The sequence below is a fragment of the Acanthaster planci genome, linkage group LG11 (assembly GCF_054643075.1).
Source record: "Acanthaster planci isolate LZ-2023a linkage group LG11, COTS_SCS, whole genome shotgun sequence".
NCBI lineage: Eukaryota > Metazoa > Echinodermata > Asteroidea > Valvatida > Acanthasteridae > Acanthaster > Acanthaster planci.
The window spans coordinates 4,637,414-4,659,240 of record NC_141787.1 but is presented as its reverse complement, the minus strand read 5'-3'; the positions used below and the strand labels follow the sequence as shown (position 1 = coordinate 4,659,240).

Sequence of the window (21,827 nt, the reverse complement as noted above, 5' to 3'; positions counted from 1 at the left end):
AGATAGACATTCAACGATTTAACTCGCCGCGGCGAGATAGTAACTCAAAAATGTTGCAAGTGACCTTATACGCTTCCGTATTTCCGTACCTCGGACGAAACGGATGAACATCACCGTGTTTTGATTCATGACGGTCGTGTGTACGTCAACTTAAACGGGCTTCAAGACGGAAAGGATGAAGAGATTTGTGTCGGAGTAGTTTTGACCACCTTATATGAACACTTGAGGGTAAATAACATTGTAGGCAAACGTGATCTTAGTTAAGAGAGGGAAGTTTCAGTGGAACTGTTGAAATGACTTGCTGACACTGTGAGTAGACCTGTTAAATGCACGGTTTACTTTGATGGATGGCTGCGACGGGTACACGCTCTCTTGCCTATTGTGCTGTAGCATGTAATGGCAATTTGTTGTGGATGAAAGGCCTAACCCCTTCACTGCAAGAAACGGTACATAATACATTTACTTCATGTGTTGAAGTCTAATGCACATATATTGAGTTGACATGAGTGTATTTGTTTTCACTCTTGTTGGAACAGTTCTTCAAAGAAATTGACATTGAGTATCAGTCTGAGCTAGACATCCTGCGGCAGTTCATATTGGTCCCTGAACTATCTTCAAAGCAAAACCACCTAATTCTGGTGAGCAGGGCAGTGCGTCACCCATCGTTCAGTACTCCGTGATTTGTCCAAGTTCTACTATATGCAGTCGTCGCAAGGATAAATGGAGCTAGGAGATATTAAAGCAGTAGAATAGGGACTTTAGATCCTTTGCTCTTGCAAAACGTAAGCCCCCGGAATGTCAAATGTCAAATGAAAGATTGTGTATAAAATTGGAAATTCAAAAGTGCCGAGTACAACACAAAACAACCTTTGAAATTCTTCATTGCCAACTTTGAGTCTTAATTGGTACTCATGTTACCTTAAAACAGACTGCAGTTTAACCACAGTGTTTTGGATTTCACAATTTCTGGAAGATTTTGCAGGCTCTTAGAAGTCAGTTTGCACCCTCAAGTACAAACAACTTTGTGGAAGGTCACAGCGCGGTCACCGAGGTAAATCTCTGATATCAAAATCCGGGGAGCGGCGACAACCGTGTGCTCGGAAGTATATACAACGTATTACAATACCGGAATTGGGGCTGCGGAGCGTGCGCTCGATTTAGCTCGATTGCAAGTACACCTAGCCTGGCTTTTGTTGGACCATGCTTGTCAGACTGACTCAAGCGAACAAATGCTTGCTGGTTGTTCACAACTCCTTTCTTTCGGCTGTGACTCTTTTCACAATGTCTGTTTTAAGCTAGAAATAAAAAAGATATTAAAAGTGCAAATAAAAGTTCCAAAAGTCGTTCTTCTTTATCGGAACTACCAAATCCATATTTCAAAATACCACTGACTTTCTGATTTTTTTATTGTCGACCTTTGTAAAACAAACTCCGACTTCTTCTGCAGATTGCCCTGAGGTAAGGCTCCTTTTTCCTGCGAACAGTGAGACTATCTGTGTGATTACCTTGTTTGCTTTCAACAGTCTTTCTGCAAAAGTGTGTTAGTTTAAAATATATTTATCTAATCAAAGAGATTTCTGCAAGTTTGACGGTCAGGCCTTTTAATAATATTCTTTCTTTCATAAACTAATTTCTGTGCTTAAAAATATTTTCACAAACCAACAACATATCGTGGGAAAATTCTAATAGAAGTGTACTGGAAATATTTGATTGTTAATAACGTAGTTATATTTCCGTGTGTAATATCATTTAGTTAAAATTGTTAAGTTATGTAATGTCTGAGAACGGATTTTTTCATTTATAATATAGATAAATAAATGTAACTTTATCACACATATTGGTATAATTTTGACATAAACCTAATAACCAGGTAACCCCGAGTTATTTTAGACGGAATACTTTTTAACTGCCGAATAATATTGCACAATTTACCTAATCGCTTTTATCGGGATATAAGTTAATTTAACGTACCCGTTTTAATAGTAATTTGTATGAACAAACTTACCAAACACCTGTTTTGTAAAAATACCTAATTATTAGAAAGTTCGTATAGCACATTGCTGATGTGTTAAATTTTACACGACCTGTTTATTTTTGTCTGTGTGTGCATCTTTAAAGACCGCCTTACGGCGTTTGAAGCAACTGCCGAATGTCGCCTTCATGTCGATTTCGACGTTTGAAGCGGGTTTTACACACTACACAAGCTCTGTAGTTGGGGAGCTCTAAAATATATATAGGGACAACACTCATCTGCTGATGATTTAGCTGAATACATAGAGATTTGGTTTAAAGAACATAAACATGACCTGAAGACGGCGGTAAAGACCTTTACTAACAAGTAAAAAAGTTCAGTAAAATTGCGATATTGTCGGACTTTCAAAGGTCTAGTCTTAGGCCTATGTATCCTCACGTAAGTGGTCCCACAAATGTTCCTTCCATGCAAGTGTACTACGTTGGACTGTCTACCAAGAACGTTCATTTTGCGAGCAAAATCCTGGTCCTTTTCAGAGCCATTAACCACAAAAGGGAGCCATTATATACATGGTGCTACTGCCAACTTTTCCCTGGTGATATTGCTTTGTAATGTCTGGAATAAGAATTCTCACGTTGATTTCCTGTTTTACAGCCCCGTGGCACTGAAAGCTACATGTTGGCCTACTGTGTGATCCCTTTCACTACAATAACCCTATCAGAAATGACTATGGGAGTTTTGTTCAGGTGACCGTGACGTCACGGTCTTACATGGGACCAAACCCTAATTTTAATGGGCTATCTGGCAGCGCAACATTGGTTCGTCCCTTGTGCTTGTAGTTCTCGCGTTCAGATTTCAAGGGAACACGATCGTGAGCCAACCCCGAGGAAGAAGGGACTGGTAAGCGTTAATGAAGTACTCTTGAATTTCTTTAATCGCCCCATAATTACAACGATTTATCGGTGTGCTCAATTGTTACTGCTATTTTAACGGGTCGTATGAATAAAAAGTAGCATTTGCTTTTACTACAATTTTTGGAGCATTTACTCGTGTTTGTATGAATAATAATGAAGCAAACGCTTTTACTTTAGTGCAATTGCTAAAAAGTGAAAGTATTTAGTTTTTACTCTTTAAGCTTGTGCTTTGACATTTTTCAAGACTGGGTGAGGGCAAACTTGAAAACAAGGAGCATATACTAATGTTTAAAATGGCAGCGTTCATGAATGTCATTCGAAAGGAAAAGCTGTATGCCTTTAGAGAGGAATCTCAAGACACCAGAAGCAGGCAGTTGAACTGATCTGAGAGTGGCAAATCAATGTCCTTCATCAAGGTTTTTGAGATCATAATTACTGCCATCGTGCTTATCTACTATGCCATTAATTAACGGTAAATACTTCCCTGTTTATTTCAAATTCATATCCGAAGTGTACACTGTTAGTTTCGCACTTGGATGTGTTTCAGAGACAAATATCTCGTCCATATTGAAATAGGTGTAAGAATGAAGAACTACAGTATATAACCAGTATTAAAGTCTATAATGTTGGCCTAACTGCAAAAGGATTGTCAAATTAAGCGATATTAAACCAAAATATAAGTAGGCTCTATGTTTAAATATCAGCAAAATGTTTAAAGCTGTTTGTTTTATACTTTGACCGAAGGGGCGGTTTGCAACAAGTTCTACTGACTTCTTTTTACCTGAACAGGGTCTGTACAAACTGGAAATTTATTACTAGCGCTTGTTGAAATTACGACCCAGTGCACTGATGTTGTCATTTTATCCTAGAAGAAAGTTACAAGCTCCTCCCCCTCATCTCGTTTGTGTTCCTGTGATCACTAATGACTATAAACACGGTTTCAAAGATGTTATGATTTATCGGTAAATGGAATTCTCCTTTTAAAACTATTGCAGCGGACAGTTACTGGGGTTTATTTAACCGATGTTTCCTACGCAAATTGGAGTGGAACAGTTCAGTTTTTGCATGTGCATGGAAAATGATTTGGAAAAGTTTTTTCCCATGAAAAGAATGAATGTTTGTCACTTTACACTTACACAATCCATTTTAAACGCAGTCCAAAGCTCACACATTTAAATGAGTAGACTTAATTTTCAAAATACCGCAAATTTTACATTTCCTGAAGCCGCGGTTGACTGATTGTATGGAATCTCTCGACAAAACAAGTCCACACAGTGTAGGGTTCGATGGCATTGTGTGGGTGGGTGTGTGCGTGTGTTAGATGGCATGGGTTAATCTCTTACAAAGGAGCATGAACTATTGAATTATGGCTCTTCATGTACACTGTTAAAAAAATGTCTGTTATATAAAAGTAGATTGGCATTACAGACGTTGCTGTTTTGGGACAGCACATTCTACTCTTAATTCGCAATAACAGGGAACACGAGAAAAATGGCGAAACCAGCTTTATGAAAGTGGTTTATTGCACCAAAGTCAATATGCAAATTTGAGTTAATTCCTGTTACAGAGGAAAATTGACCATTTACAAAGCTTTTTGCATGGTTCTGTTGTAACGCAAAAACATCACTGCAGAGTCACAATGGTCTTCCGTTACAAATATTCTCGCATTGTAGCACAACATAATTTTTAACAGGGAGTAACTTCAAGCTGACGTTTACCCAGCTTGCTCTAAAAAAAGGAGGATTCACAAGATAAGTGAACCGAGGGTGACATTCTGCAATGATGCCCAATCAACTAAGCTTGGAATACTTAATGGGTCTTGTACTTGAAGAAAGATTGACTGTCTTTTTCAAAGTTTTCCAAGCAGTGGAAAGCACAGACACTTCTTCAAGAGCGAAAGCGAAGTGAAATTCTCGTGACAGCTTACCAATGGGCTTGTAATTTGCAGTTTACAGTAATAACTTCCACTAAGCCGACAAAGCTGAAAAGCCACTAACAACAAAGGGATCTTTCCATCTGGATCCCCTCACATCAGATGAGGCATTGACGTTATTGATTGAGACCGACATGATCAAGTTTTTCCATCAGCTTAAAACTTTGCAGAAAGACGCATGCATCTGTCAACCGTACAACGTGGTTAGAGAATCCAAACAACGATGCTATCATAAGAGCGATGCTGTCACGTCTCCACTTCAAAACTTACCAGACCAAACTGCTCTTCGAATGACTGAACAATCGGGAGCGACTGATTTTACTAAAGATCTAGTACGATGAAAGAGGGAAGGGGAGGGGGCAACTCGAGGGCAATGGTCCGTTCCAAATGGGGAATTTTTTTAACAGAGCAGCACCTCGGGATACACCATTTCCCTTCTGTCGCGAAGCGGGGGAAAAGACCTCCAAATTATTCCCGCCCCTCAAAGCGGCCATAAATGTTACGTTAGAAATTTCCCAGAGTTTGGACCTCCACACCAATAAATTTGGAGCCCTCACAAAAAATAGGGTTCTGGATCCTACCTTTATCAGGTTCCAATTGACTTGTAAATGGTAGGGGTGTGCATTTGCGGGTATTTTTAGAACCGGGTACCCTTTTTTTGTTAACATCGGGTACCCGGGTACCCGGAAAAGAGATCGCTTAATAACAAATGGCATTGTGCGCGACCCGGTGGATCATGTGCCCGAAACACAGTTCTTTTTGGTACATAGGAAGCAAGCAGAACATTATTCTAACCGTCGGAGTTAATCTCTCCTACCTTTTTATCAAACGAAATTGTTACCTTCAGTTTGCAAATTTTATGTGGGTGTATGGAACAGAAAAACAAATCTTCACGGGGAACGTCAGAAAAGAGAACAGAGCTGCAAACCACTTACATGATATACGCACCTGCAAACGCTCAAAGGAATTGTCCCGGATGCTGCATGACCACGTACACGCGGAACGCATGTGGCGTGCACAAATGGTGAGCGCTGGTCGTGTGACGTGCGGACCAGATCAGTGCTATGTACGTCACGGGTTAAAAGGCTTAAAGTTTTATGTACAAAAATACCACCGTAACTCCAACAATGCCCACACCATTACATCCACTTATTTTGAAATTTCTGATTCCAAAAACTGCCACCAAAATGCTTCAAACGGTGTTGAAAGTATCGGAAGTCTATATAGGGTTAGGAGTCACCGAAAGTGCACTTCTTTTCTGTCGAGGACCAGCACGTTGCATAAATCAACGTAGCTGCAATTGTGTAATCCTGGCTTTCAAGACGCTGAAACTAACCTGATTGCAACGCGGGCCCAATTGTAGTCCCCTTCAGGCAGTCCAATCGCTGACACAGCAGCGGCCATGTGACCGTAAAAAGAAAGGTCATGTGACCACACATAAGGAAGCCCAAGTGAAAAAAAATAGCAGCGTTTCACGTTGTTAAATGACTAAGCGACACGAACGTTTTGCCACACGAAGGTACGTACCACGATGAAGTGGTTTAGTTTAATAAATACTTTTTCAGGATAACTCCATTCCCCTGAGGTTCAAATTGTCGAGATTTTAATGTATAAGTACTTCGACAAGTGACATTTGATTGGCCGACTGTATTATGACTCGCACCTGTCAACATTTCCTTTTTTTCGAATGAAAAAATACTTGGATTTGAAATGCTTTAGTACATACAGAAAACATCATTCCTGCTTTTTTGGTCAATTCCTCATCCACAGTTCCGCTGAATCTCTGAGGAAATTCAAGTTGCTTTAATTTAAAAATAATTTTGAAACGGAATATTTCTTGGTATAAAACTTAACTAAACTGGTTCTCTGACTCTTTGGGTTTGTAGCGCACATTTAGTGCTTTGATTATAAAAAGAGGCCGATCAACCGCACAATTTGTGTGTGATCACTACTTACCGCACGCCGTGTGGAGTCCCAGTACCGCTGGAATATTACACAGTCCGCTCTCGCTTCGTCGTCATTCCCGACATAAAGTAATTTTCATTCATATTGTTTTATTTGACAAGAATACTCTTAATTCAAACAGTAAGCACTACTTATTCAGCACAAAAGTCATTTAGGCCGACAGGGCTTGATAGTTACAAATACAGTCATGCAAGTGTACATCAACAGTGCTTCCCCCTCGTAAGACAAAACTCCTTCGGTCTCTTGTTCATATAGGTTTGGTACATCATTTTCCTAGTTCCGGATCGCGAAAATTATTCAGTAAGAACTGCAGCTAAAAAATCCTCAAATTCGAGTGAAATATGGTCAGAAGTCAACTTTGTGTTTTGGATGTACTTCAATTTTTTTTTCAAAATCTAAGCTTTTATATTTGGACTCACAGGATCGATCGACGAAAGTGACGATGACACCTTTCCTAGTTCTGGATCGATTTAGGATCGAGACAAAAACGTCTTCACAAATCAAAAGTAACCATACGAAAAATCCATTTTCAGCCAAAACCATTGTAAAAAGTTGTTTTTCTAATAGAGAATCTTTGAATTTTGAGAAAATTAGATGAAAAATAAGAATTTCAATTAATTAAAAAGGTAGAAATTGCGTAAGGTTTAACTCGACTTTTCAGCTGTACAGTGAGCTATTAACGTTACCCTCCCCACGCCGCACAGTTGACGAACCCATTACGTCACATACATTTCTGCTGCGCCGGTGTAGTTGAGTTCGCAACGACTTTGCGTGGTAACGCCGCGCGATCCGAGAGTGGGGGAAAAGCTTGCAGTTTTCGGTAAATTAACAAAAACGGAAACTCTAAAAAAGTCATTTTGATTGAGCAGACATTAGATGCAAAGGTTTATGTGACTATTCAATTTAAAGAAATATTTAAAATCACACGTATCGAGTGACCTATCGCCCGTGAATTTTAGTGGTTTTTTCGCTCTTGTGAACTAGGAAATTCCGGAACTAGGAAAACGACTTGCGGTGCAATGGGCGGAGTGGGTAACAAAATTAGCTGTCGATCTCCGAATTCAAGTTTCATGTATGACCGCGGGACCGGGTTTTCATCGGCACGGTGGTTTTCCATGAAGTCTGTCCTTCAGTAAAAAAAAATTTCACAGACATTTTATGCATGAATGTTTGTTCCTAATTTATTTACTTTTTTACGGGTACCCGGCCCGGAAAAATGAAACCGGGTTTTGAAATCGACGGGCGAGTACCCGGGTACCCGGCACAGGCCTATAAGGTTTATTGATGGCTCACGGGTCATGTGAACACAGACAAATTCAAATTCACAACTACGTTGATGCTTCTTTCTAATGCACGCGACATGTTCCATTGCAGCTGAAATGGAAAGGCAAGTTTATTTGGGTCATTCTTCCAGCATCGACAGGATTCTGCGGATCAGCTGATCTCCAATAGAGGGATTGCACTTCACTTGTTTCAATGGTTCCTTGTTATATTTACGCCAAAACAATCCATTTCAGGATAAAAATCGGCATTATATTCAAGAAGCACCTAAGGTTGCACTACACCAAATACGCGCCCATAGAAAACAGTGCAAAATCAGACTGAAATAGCGCCGCCTGTTGACTCTCATGAAGAGGTTGGCCTCCGTTTTTTTTTTTTTTTTTTTTTTTGTTTTTTTTTTGCTGGAAGTTCAAGATTATGGCCAGATGATCATTTTTCATTTCAATTTTATGGGGGTTAGCTACGAATTTTTTTATTGGCCTTTTTCCGAAGATACCCCCAAAACAGCAGTAAAACTATGCGCTCAGCTCTGAATGTAACCGCCCGCCTCTATCCAAAATAGGCCGGCAATTTGGGGCTTTTTGTTAAAGAAATACCCCGAACTGGAAACTATCAGTCATAAATTCGAGATTTATAGAAATATTTCTATGACCCCTCCTGATTATGGCAAGTCTTATTGTAAAATACCCGTGGGATCACAAATTATTATTGAGCTCGCGCACAGAAGTACGACCATTTGGTGTAATGCATCCCTAACTATTACAAGATGGATCATCGCATCGTGCCCATGCCAGTTTTAACAATCTGTGGCCAAGTATTGCTGCCACAAATGACGCATGGGTCATCCCTCCCGGCTTCATCATCTGTACTCACTGAGTGGTAGCACCTGCAGGCGAGGGGCCAGGAAGAGGACTGTCGCTGGAAAGATGGATCACGGCAGTGGAAGAAAACTGGAGGAGCTTGGAAAACATGGAGAAGGAAAAGCACATGTCGAATGCGGATCCGAGGTTGGATTGATGGCAGGCAGTGGTATGTCTGTCCGCTGCCTTATGGATAGAAAAAGTGTGAGCAGCATTGGCAATCTCTCTGCTTTGGGTCGTTTGATAATTATCTCTGGAGAACATGGTAGTTTTACGTGACTCTCCAGACATCATTCATTGGGGATCGGATAGACTTTCCCTTGACGGCTTCATTGGCAGTTCGTCAACTACTCTCTGAGGATTGAAAGTTGTTTCGAAGACACTTCTCCAATTGCCAGAATCTGCTCCTTTGCATGGTACGCCCCGATGATGAAAGATTTTATGTCTTTTTCTAACAGTCGTTTCCCTAGTATGACCTCGTCTTCGTTGATTTGGATACACCCTTTTAAATGGGCTGTTGCATCTGACGTCCGTGGGTTGCAGGAGGCGACTTGATGAGATATGATGAGATAGCAGGAACAGCATGACTCCTTCATTTGAGGCTTCCTTCACCACTTCTGTATTAATGTTGGTTGACTTGCAATCAAACGTAGTGAAGGGTGGGCAGTTCCAACTTGTGGTGAAAACCTTTCTTGGACCAGTTCAAAAGGTGAAGAGTCAACATAACAAGTCGTGGTGGGTCCTTCCACCCTTGATAGACTTGCATATGAAGATCAGGGGTTGACTCGGTCCCCATCCACATTGCTGCGGATCCCTTTCCCCGTGTGGATCCCTTTCCCCGAGTTACTGCATTGAATTTCCCGCGTGCTGGTCTAATTCGTGTTGGAGAGCAATGATCTTTGGACACGCCAGTCTTGGTAGTATTGTGGGCAGATCTTTCAAACCCTGCAGTGGGTCAAGAACATCGCCTGGGACTTTGAAATGTCTTTCCATCACAGAAACTCTTGTCGTCTTAGCACAAAGGATTTCAATCCTCCCTGGTCTCCAGTCCTTCATCCATGACAAAATTGTTTCTTTTCAGAAATCCATTTAATCAGCTACGCCCTAGCATGCCATCTAGGAGGGGGGGATTTTTGTTGTTGGTGGTTAGCGCAGAGGCACACTCTGCCGCGACGTCCTTAAACCTGGTCCATGCATTAAGGGTATCTGTCACACCTCTAGAGTTGACGTACCCTTAGGGACGACCTTTGGTAGATTAGACACGTACAGACTCTGCTGGAAATGTTGCAACTATTATTTTTTTTTCAGTTTTACGCAATTTTAACACCTTAAGACAAGCCACTTTTAAAGATATCTAACATTGTGAATAGTGTTTATTTATCACTGCATCATATATTTGACAATAGATTACTGCAACTACCATGAAACGGGCAAAGGGTGGGTCCATGATGGCGAAGATGTTCCTTTTCACGGCGCTGCTGATCTGTGCCACCACCGTGGTTCGCTCAATGACCGTCGAAACAGCGGCTGATGCTATGGTACCTTTAATCCTTTTCCTTTCCTTCCCTTCTCTTCATTACAGATTTCTCTCTGATTAAAAATATAATGTCTTTGACTAATGTTGAGGGCACAGGAGAGCAGTGCATCGCTGTACATGTCCAGTTTTTATGGATTCGGGAACTTAGAATACTTGTTCAGAAAATTGTGTACCGTTTCACGAAAGATTGTTTGTAGTTTAGGCGGCTTATCCCTTGGAAAAAAAATCTTTTGATTTTTGTTTCAGTTTCGAAAGTCAACCATCATATTTGGAGAGATCTTCGGAGAGAAATGTAATTGCCTGAAACCTGAAAGTAGCAGAATTTAACGCTTAATGTTATTTTGTTCGTTTCCCCAATAGTCTGTATTGACTGCTTTATTTCCCATTTATGGAAAATAGGAAAATAAAAGGGATTATGAAAAGACGGAATGAAGAAAAAAGACTTCATGAAAGCATGTTATTTCTCATGTTATCCAAAGCATTCCATCATACCAGTCTTTGGATAATCCTTTTCTGAATTGTTCAAGTAAAAGCAAAAGAATCACTGACTGAAACAATTAAGACTCATTATAAAATATCTACCCACCAACCACAACAAACAGATATGTCAGTATTTGGTTTTTGTGCATGAACCAATTATTCTCTCAAGAATGTCTGATGGAACTGAATTTGCACTTAGTTTGCTCTCCTGTGGAAACATAAAAAATCAGCATAAAATTTCAGCTTTGAATTCATTCAAACTAAGCAGTAAAAGATGACGAACACGATTCTTTTCTAGATGTACCTGTCGCACTACGGCTATTTACAGCCAATCGCTGACGGCAGTAACGTTAGCCAGGAAGAGATGGAGGACGGCATCTGCAAATTCCAGTACATGGCAAACATACCTATGACCTGTAAGGCAGTAGGCTTTACTATTACCTACATTTATGTACACACACGTGTGTGGGCTTTTTCAGAGGCCATGGGATACTGCTAATGAATAAACATTTCGATATGCCCTCTCTGGTTTTCTGTGGTTCCCTCTGAAAGGCTTAACGGAGAGGGGTGGTTTTTACACGCATGGTGGGGAACAATTAAGGTGCATGTATAAGCAAGGGACGTGGGTTCGAGTGCTTCCCTTTGAAGTCTGTTGAAGTTAAATGTCTATCTTGGGAGTTTTGCCTTCTATTTGTAGCACATTGGATACTCGGTGATGTTCAAAGACTTCTGAAACAAAGTCCCAAGCACACTCGGGTTTGTCTCGAGCCCACAATTTGCTGCTCACTGGTGCAAACTTTGTCCCATCATTTACTATTGACATCTCCCGATGCGAACAAAAAAAAAACAAAATCAAGTCAAGTCAAATGACCTCATAAAAGTTCATCTATAAAACTTGTTTTCACACGTTTGCCAAAACTTTAGCAAAACGTCCAACATTATCCCAACAAAACCTCCATTGAGAGTGCAAACAAACCCGCTTCTTATATTTTACACAAGCACTTTATCATTTAAGTGATTATACTATAGTCCATTTTAAAACATTTTGGGATATAATTACCGTTCACTGAATTAAAAGATTTCTTTGAACAGAGCCCCTTAAATAACTAAGTATTTGAAAACAAACTTTCTTCTGAACCAAGATTTTTTAGCTAACATCATGCGTTTTTAGTTTAAAAGAAATTTTATTAAAAACTTTGCAGGCTTCAGATGTATTCCTTCAGGACTGAAGGATGCTGAATAAATAACATTTGCATTTTACTATAGGTGAGCTTGATAACGAAACACTGACGATGATGAAAATGCCGCGCTGTGGGATGCCAGACGTTACCGATGAGAGCCCGGTGGACGCCCGGAGAAAAAAACGCTACACCCTTTATGAAAGAAAATGGTCAAAGACGAACTTGACCTATCGCATCGACTCAGTGACCCCTGATATAGCCAGCCTATCAGACATTGAAAACACTTTTGCTCAGGCCCTCCAAGTAAGTTGCCTTCAAAGGCCTTCAAAAGTGAAGATGTGTTGTGTTAACTTTTGTGGTGGAATGAGAAACAGGTGTAAAGGAAATTTTAAAATGTTGAATAAACACTCGCGGTTAATTAATCAAAGGTCTCTCTGTATAATTTTGAAGCACGTTCTTCATTTGAGTAAAATGTGCCTTCGATTCGTGACAAATTCAACATAAATAATCTTTTTTTTAGCAAGAGAAACATTTAAGCCGGTTTATAGTTTAACTTGTAAATCATATTATGGGAAAAAATTTCTCATATTAAAGTGACATTGAGTTGGAAGACCTCTCATCCTGTCTCAGTTGCTCAGTTGTTACCTTTTAGTAGAAGTTTACAGACTTTTCTTCTCAATCCACTGGTCCTACTTAAAGAAACACCGAATCAACTATCAAACCCTCCCCCCCCCAAAAAAAACAAATAACTCAACCTAACCGTCACGATGCACGGGCAAGGCTTCATTTCTGAAGTTTTCCTAAGACGGTTTGTTCACAAGCTATTTTTAAGACAACAGCAGGTCAGATATGACAGGCAATGTACATCCAGGATATCGAATGAAGATTTAGTACCCGTGTTTATTTAAATTTATTTTCTTATTTTTGGAGGAATTCAATTCAGAATTCATTCACATTTTAGTGATTTAAGAAAAAAATCGATTTACATTGCAAGTACCTTACCTATTCATGTCAGGAAGAAATCACGTGCCTGCCTCCGCAAGACTTGAACACATGACAACCTGCGTTTTGGCATTTATTGCTTTTCGTGTTTGGCCTTCGAGGTTTGGGCTGACGTAACATCACTTACATTTAAACGTGTTTTGGGAGACACCTCTGCTGACATCGTCATCAACTTCTTCAGTGGAGACCATGGTGATGGCTATCCGTTCGATGGACCAAGTGGTGTCCTGGCGCACGCTTTTTATCCTGAGAATGGGAATGCACACTTCGATGAGAATGAAACCTGGACCATCAATTCTTCCTCCGGTAACCCAATAAGAATGATTCTGATTAACCTTAAAGGACTTATGGCACAATCATCTCACCTACATATTTCAACTCTCTAAACGCAGAAGAATGAAAACCCCACTCTTAAAATGAGCGAGTCCCTAATAAACCCGCGTTAAAATAGTGAAAATAACTCAAAAAAAAGAGCCATATAAAGGATAACATTTTTCTCCTGTTAATTTTGTGTACACGTGGAAAGAGTCAAGCATTTCTTCAAGAAAACGTGTTTAACAACTGCATGACAAGAAACTCTATCTTTTGCTTCTTAAAGTCGCAAGAAGTAGCCATTACTTTTCACTGGAACAATTTCAATAACTTTTTGCCTCTTCGTCGATACAGGAACAAACCTGTTACAGGTTGCAGTGCACGAGTTTGGCCACAACCTGGGTTTAAGGCACAGCAACGTTACAGGAGCCGTCATGGATCCTTATTATCGTGGGTATAACCCTGACTTCAAGCTCCATGAAGACGACATCGCCGGCATCCAGGCTTTTTACGGTTAGCTTCAACAGTTAATATCTGATTCTCTGCACCAAAACATCCTAAAAATTAGCAAAGAGCATTGTAAAATAATATCGAAGAGATTTCTCTTCTTTTACTGATGATCGAGAAACAAACATTTTCTCTGCGAGTACCCGAAACTTTGACATATTGATGTTAAAAAGACTTAAATTCTGCATATGCACTATCCAGATGTGAGTACTTTTTGCCTCGTGAGTCCGACTTCATCAGATCGCCACGAAAACCCATCCATCACGTGTGTATACATTTGCGTCTGTGTAAATAGTGAATGTTCAGTTGATTATAAGTGTCAATAGTAGTTTTCATAAGGTGATAAATGAAATGGAATGTTAAACAACGGGCTCATCTTGCCCGGTCTCCCCCACTTACAAATGATCGAGAAAAAGCACTCCCCTTACTGGAGCTTTCATTTTCATTTCTTTTTCCAGGATTAAATCCAGAGTCTACAACCACTCCATACTCAACCACCACTCCACGCACTACTCCCAATCCAGAACCAACCACTACTCTGGAACCAAGCACTACTCCGGAACCAAGCACTACTCATGAATTAACCACCGCTCAGGAACAAACCACCGTGACCACTCCAGGAACTACCCCACCTGGAACCTGGAACAACCTAGGTGGGCGCACAGGTCATAGTTATAGTTTAACGTTATACCTGGACAGCAACCAAGCCCTAATGGCCAGATATTGACGGCATCACTCGTAGGTACATGCAGATGTACTGTACATGTTTGTTCTGGGTCCAGTTTCAAAGGAATTAGTGTGATTTACATGTTTTCTTGTTATTTACATGCAATTGTATATTTAAATTTATTTAAATTTTCAGAACCTATTTAGGTACCTTTCCTGTTTTGTCAGCCAAATGACGAAATATCATTCGAAAGTCAAGTACCTCTGGAAAGCCTTGGTGTCAATTTTATACAAGTTGATATGTGCTAAGCCTGGCCAGAGGCAACTGACACATGTAAACGTTTTTCATCCTTCAAATGATAATAACTACTTCATTTTCTATTTCCCCCATTCCAGAAATGACGACCAGCCCACCAGAAACGTCTATACTTCCAGAAACAAACACCCTAACCATCGCTCAAGAAACAACCACACCTCTAGCAACAACCACTCCTTCAGAAACGACCACACCTCCAGAAACAACCATTCCTCCAGAAACAACCACATCTCCAGAAACAACCACATCTCCAGCGACAACCACACCTCCAGAAACAACCACACCTCCAGAAACAACCACACCTCCAGAAACAACCACATCTCCAGAAACAACCACATCTCCAGAAACAACCACATCTCCAGCGACAACCACACCTCCAGAAACAACCACACCTCCAGAAACAACCACACCTCCAGAAACAACCACATCTCCAGAAACAACCACATCTCCAGCGACAACCACACCTCCAGAACCAACCACACCTCCAGAAACAACCACACCTCCAGAAACAACCACACCTCCAGAAACAACCACATCTCCAGAAACAACCATACCTCCAGAAACAACCACATCTCCAGCGACAACCACACCTCCAGAAACAACCACACCTCCAGAAACAACGACACCTCCAGAAACAACCACACCTCCAGAAACAACCACATCTCCAGAAACAACCATACCTCCAGAAACAACCACACCTCCAGAAACAACCACCCTAACCATCGATCCGGATCCAGAAACAACCACCCTTTCAGAAACAACCAAAATCCCAGAAACAACCGTTCCTCCAGTGACAACCATTCCTCCAAAAATGACCACACCTTTAGTTACAATGCCTCCAGCAGCAACTACATCTCCAGAAACAACCACAAAGCAAGCATCAACCACCCCTTCGGAAACAATCACACCTCCTTCAACTCCTCCAAATGTTCTGGAAACAGCCTCCGCAGGTAGTAACACTTAGGGAGCCTTACTCGTTAAATCTCGCAAATGACTGCGTTGTTAAGACATTGCTTCTTTGCCTTTGTAGCAAAGCACTGAATCCCTATTGCAACACAAGAACCAGGCAGCATTACGTAAGGCCGCATTTAGATTTAGAAACACACAATTCAGAAAAGTGTTTTCGTCAACTTGCTTTTATATGAATGAACAGGTGTTGTCGGTGTGGTCCTCGCTCCGTCCTCGGACTTAAACCATAATGGTCTATTTGTCAGATTGCACAGTTTGTTTATGGACCACCACTTCGCTTTGGCGTAACATTTTCTCTGTGAAATTTTATGTAAGGCACTGAGTTGCAGACTCGAGTTGTTTGACTTGGGCTCAGTCGGACTCGAGTCGCTATTTTTTTGACTCGTGACTTGATTTGTAACTGTCAGTTTTTGACTTGTGACTTGACTTGGACTTGCAAAACTTGATTTGCTACCACATCCGGTAATTCGTGTGACTGAAATGATTTGCAGCCATGAGTGAGCCTTGCCATGAAAGCCAGATCGGAGCGTTTATTTCAACTGCATGTCACGTTTCCTCTATATCATAGCTAAAAGATGACACGTTGTCACATTCAGCATTTTTGGTGACTGTCTGTTAACGTTCACAAAAATAGGCATAGTTTCACCTAGGACTGGTTGTTTGTATCAGTATCCAGTGGGGCAAATTTGTGCCGGATATTGAGGTGGAGGGGGGGTGGGAAATTCTTTGTAGATGACGTGACACGCAGACCATTGGAATTTGAAAAGCGGGTGGAGGGGGGGTGCTGACATCATATGGGGGATGTTCACCATACAGATGTACATGTACCTCTGTAATGTGTATAGCATTCCTGCAGAATATTATATCAGAACGGCATATTATAGCTTTTCTATTCTCACTTTTTGAGATACTGAATACATGTTGGTGGTTGGGAAGTTTGAAAAGGTCTTCACAATCCGCTTCATTTTTTTTTCACAACAAAAAAGTGGGGGGGGGGCTGAACCCCCTGGTCAAAAAGTGTAGGGGATATACATGTATATCTACCCCCGGGATTTACGCCCGTGTCAGTATTCCAAACTACTGTCGAAATTCTACTGATATTTTGTTACATGTTTTGCTTTCAGGGGCCATGTTTAAATCTATAATTTGTCCACAACGATAACTTTTTGTGCTGTTTCAGGTGGCATTTCGAATCTTGAGACAGTTTTCATCATACTCAGCTCCACTGTGCTCCTTCTGGTAGTAGCAGGACTTGTTCCGTGTTCCTGCCTCCTTATGAGACGCTTGCATGAAAAGAGAATCTCCCATTATCAGGATCAACGCTACTCCCATGCGCCGAGGTATCACAATGGTATCTTTGACCACACTTTATCACGCAAAGAGGGTTACATTGAAACTGGTTTCACCTCTGATGAAGGTCAAGCGAATCGTATCTCCTTGAACAAGTCACTATACTTCCGTCAGGTGAGTAAGTCGTTAATTGCATGTTCAAATCTGTAGCGTTAGGCCATTTGTATGGAAACTCTATTCCAGAGCTCAATTTCTGAGCCAAATTCCGCAAAGACCAAATTCGAAGGCAGCAGTTTGAACATTAATTGTTGAGTATTGAAAGGTGTGAGGAAAATCGCTTGAACCATTCCCCCATTTCAGTAGCTGCACTAGAATGCCAATTTTAGCAGAAATAAAATGGGAGACTACCCACCCCTTCCCTACACTGTGTAAGAAGCCTTATGGGTGACACAAGCAACGTTGCTGTCGTTTTCACACGTTATGTGTGAACGTGCGTGGGTGTGCTCGCTGCCTGCACGAACGTTCGAAATTTCAAGGACTTTATCAAATGAACAAAACCGTTCGAACCATGGTCCATTTGGGACATGAAAGTCTTTTAGTCCTGTTCTCTAAACGCGCTTCCGACACAATGAGTGTGGAGCCTGTGGACGCTATGAAATGGTCAAATGTAAAGTTACTTGCTCTTTTTTACAATAAATGGGACGCATAGACGGACTCGATCATGCCATTCTACATACGCATTCTATGTCGTAACATAAGATTTTTTTTGTGCAGTGACATAACTGAGTTTTTGTTTATTAAGTTTGGCAAACCGGATCTCCCGATAAGGCAAGAATTCATCCGACCGTACGTAGCTTCAGGGTTGGAGGCATCACACATTTACTTCGGGGAAGACAGAGTAAGTCAATATCTAAATTAGACCTTAACTTGTCTCGTGGTAGTAAGGACCATTGAATCCCTAATCGGTATCACAGTGTGGAGAACAGAACTCACCGTTTTCCACTGACAAGAGCAGTGCTTATCCACACATACATTGTTTCGAATACATTAATACCCTTTTAGTAAATTAGAAGAAATAGCCCTTATTAAACTCAGATTTGATGTTCATTTTGCTATTTGCAGCCTAGAGGTAACACTGATGGCGGCGTGCTGTACTAAACCAGCCACCTACAAATAAATCACCTGTTCAGAAACTATACCTGCTCGTATCTCATCGGCATTCGAAGAGGCGGCTCGCTGCATGTAAACACTGATGAGTGTGGAGGATAAAGAGCATTTTACAAAAGTCCAAGAATGTCATGAGTGAATCATTTCTAAAGTACATTTAACTATTCTGAATTAAATGTTTACAGTTATGAACAAACCTTAAGTTACAGGTAGATATTTTAACATCTATAATGCTAAAAGAACTGAACTAGGGTTACGAGTTGCTCCTGCCGATATGAAAGAAATAATTACAGCTTGAAATACCCGAGTCAAATTCTGAGGGTAGTTTGCATTACCCAGCTGAAAATTATATTTACATTTGTGAAAGTACAATAGAATGAATGTAAAACTGGTACAGCCAAGATACGGTGGGCACAATCCATTATTATCAGATGTACCTGCAACACATTTTGTGTAAGACAACAACCAATTTTCCATCACTAGCTCCACCCTAACTTCTTATCAAAACAGTTGTGACATTCATCAGCATCACCCAAGAGTAAGGAATTCCTATTTGTGCCGCTGGTGATGTTTTTTAACTTGCAAATATATGATAGATGATGATATAAATAGTCGTATCGAAGTGTAACTTGACGAGTTTGTTATCAGTAAAGATTCGACTAAGCACTAAAGTGTAAATAATTTCATACCTCAAAGTAAAAGATGCAATTTTCATCTGGATCATACCTTAAACGAAACAAGTTAAGTCACTTCGAAAGAAAAAATGTGTTATTGGGGAAAAAAGTCATGCTGTCACTCAAAGGCTTGTCATTTTCTGTCAAAGGCCAGGAAAGACAATTTTTTTCGAGCTAGTGTCACTTCCTGAAGTCTAGGGCATGATTTCTGTTGATGTTTGGAGTGTTTCAAAACATTCTTCGATATAAGACTATTAGACGAAGACTTACATCCGTCATTAGGGAGACATTTCAATGTCTCCTTAATGCCCCATCTACCAGACGGAGGCCAAATTTACCGTCCAATTTTTGAGAGGTGATAAAATCGGGTCTACATTGAAAACATACAGTTTGGTTCAGATCAGATTAGGGAATGTTTAATTATGGGACAGTAAAGTTTGTGCACGTTCTGATGGGAATATCTCCGAGTGACCCATTTTAGGTAATTAGTATTTTTAAAGTATTAGAAAAATCAAAACAGACGGTGGAAAAAGTAGAAAGTATAAGTAGAAAGTGGATAATGGAAGATATTATTTTGTAAAATCAAACATTTCAAAATTATTTGTAAATACATCATGCTCATTTCGGATCATTTCTTTTTAAGACCACTTTAAGAATACTTTAATATTGTGTAAAACAGATGTGTATAGAAAAGTTCCCCATACATTGCACCACTAGTGTTTGAGTTAAACTTTGGTATTTTCTTCAGTATCATATTAATATGACTTAGGCTCAACATAATTATTTTCAGGACAAAGATGATGATCAGATAGGAAAAGGTCTAAACGCACAAAGAGATATGACAATATTTTGACATCATAAAATACGTGACTCCTATTTTTCCGACCAAAGTGTGTTTCAGAATGCCGCAAATAAAAATGCGTCATCCAAGAATACCTGAGTGCAGCAACTGCCTCTTTGGAATCTCTCGCTGAAACGTTAGCGAGATATTTCAACGAAATTGCAGTTGCTACGATTTAAGGTTTTCTTCAGCGAGTGGCACGCTTGTTTTGTTATAAAATCTTTATGTCTTAGAATATGTACCACACCAAAACAGACCATAACAGCAATGAACGTGGCCCCACTGCGGTTTACCATAGATAGAAGTATAATGTCACGATAGTGTGAGTAGTCATACGAGGGTGTACTACCTGTTTTTTGTAGACCAGTCACAACATATTTCGGGGCCAAAGAACATAAATCATTTAGAATCGAGATTGTCAACTTGAATTATTTAGAAAATTGTAACAACATGTATAGGCCTAACAATATTGTACTCAGACTTATTTTACTCAGACTAACGAAGTAAACTTGGCACAGTTTTTGTCGTGTTTCGTCACAGCTTGAAGTGATTTTCTGCAACCAGTGGCGTTACTGGGGTGCTCAGAGGCACACACCCCTCTAGAGACCTGTCCACCTTGCCCTCCCCCAGCAGAAATTCGATAAGGAATAAAATCTGGTGACAGTCCACCTTGGTAGCGTTGTAGCTGTCACAGAACTCATTGAATGCCCCTCCAGGATATGAGAGCCTCAAGTTACGCCACTGATTACAACCCATTAATTTTCACTTATTAATTACCTTTAAGAATTTTTATTCCCAGGATTAATCATGATTGCTAGTTCTTAATGCATTATTCATTGTCTTTTCATGTACAATCACATACACATAATACACACAATATACCATACAGGGTGTTTTATCAGTGCATGCGTATTTGTATATATTTTTTCTGCATTTAAAATAAAGAAAACCAACATGCATATTTGTAGTCCTACTGTCATTTGACAAACAAAGTTTCTTAGTGCAGAAGTTAACCGGATTACCTATTCGCATTTATTACATCGGAGAATGAAATCAAGATGCAAGATTTAGATTCTCCTCAAGTGCTTGCATTGCAATTGTACAATCTGTTTCTAACATACTGCCTGCCTCACAAACAATTTCTCGGGCTTTTTCACACCAAGTCAGTCAGTTTTCCGATCAAGTTAGTTACAGTTGGATCAAGTTAGTTCTGCAGTTAGTCGAATAATGCATCGATTGTATAGCAAAAAAATAATTCTTTTAAAAAAGAACTCTATAGTTCACTATAGAGATATAGGAAAAATACAGTTTTCTCAACGAAGTACCCAGTTTGCTAGCAGTTTTATCACAACGTATAGTCAGTTGTTGAGCAATACGCTGTAAAAATTAGATTTTATTTGAGATGTTTGTTGACAGCGTATAGGCGTCAACGTTATAGATGGTGTTATCTGATGTTTTCACGTCGTATTTCGTTAATTTTGTCATGGTAGGCCTTCTCCCGTTTGGGGGACGATTTCTTTTGTTAGTAAAGTCAAAACTGCACATGGGACAATCGTTTGTTTCCATTTTGTTTTTGGTCTCCAAAACTCCAAAAAATTATTGACCAAAACGGGCAGCTGTCGAACTGAAGACAAAGGTTTAAGTTCGAGGCCATGTCACCAAAACAAATTGTGACTCCGACTGCAAGAACGGAGCCCAAGCGTGGCACACTTTATACCAACCTTCAATCCAAGCAACAATTCTTGTTGTACCGGTAGGAAAGTGTCTTGAGGCAAGACTTGAAACCAGTTTTTGCTGTCAGGGGCGAGCTTTTAACTCAATTCTTGGTTTTATTCAGAATGCTCGAACACCAAAATTCAAGTAACGTTGGTGCTTCGTTCTACTCTAGTATTTCACGACTTTAAAGTGTTAATTAAGGTTATTATTCCCAAGCAGCGGGAAAATAAACATCTGGAGAAGG

General features: G+C 40.2%; 1 protein-coding gene across 1 annotated transcript; it reads left to right on the top strand.

The window, feature by feature from the left end:
- Window positions 1-21,827, top strand: LOC110981585 (uncharacterized). The gene is made up of 11 exons (XM_087143422.1): window positions 1-2,872; window positions 10,332-10,463; window positions 11,241-11,358; window positions 12,209-12,426; window positions 13,227-13,431; window positions 13,792-13,950; window positions 14,403-14,597; window positions 15,007-15,876; window positions 17,076-17,359; window positions 17,988-18,083; window positions 18,308-21,827. Exons 1-11 carry the CDS (start codon window positions 2,765-2,767, stop codon window positions 18,341-18,343), a joined length of 2,421 nt encoding a protein of 806 aa, XP_086999548.1. The 5' UTR covers window positions 1-2,764; the 3' UTR covers window positions 18,344-21,827.

What these genes read in the sequence shown, in the direction of transcription:
- LOC110981585 (XM_087143422.1), top strand. Translation starts at nt 2,765, where the DNA reads ATGGGCTATCTGGCAGCGCAACATTGGTTCGTCCCTTGTGCTTGTAGT. An exon ending in AAACAGCGGCTGATGCTATG is followed by an intron (nt 10,464 to 11,240) that starts GTACCTTTAATC and finishes ATTCTTTTCTAG; the next exon opens with ATGTACCTGTCGCACTACGG. An exon ending in TGGAACCTGGAACAACCTAG is followed by an intron (nt 14,598 to 15,006) that starts GTGGGCGCACAG and finishes CCCCCATTCCAG; the next exon opens with AAATGACGACCAGCCCACCA.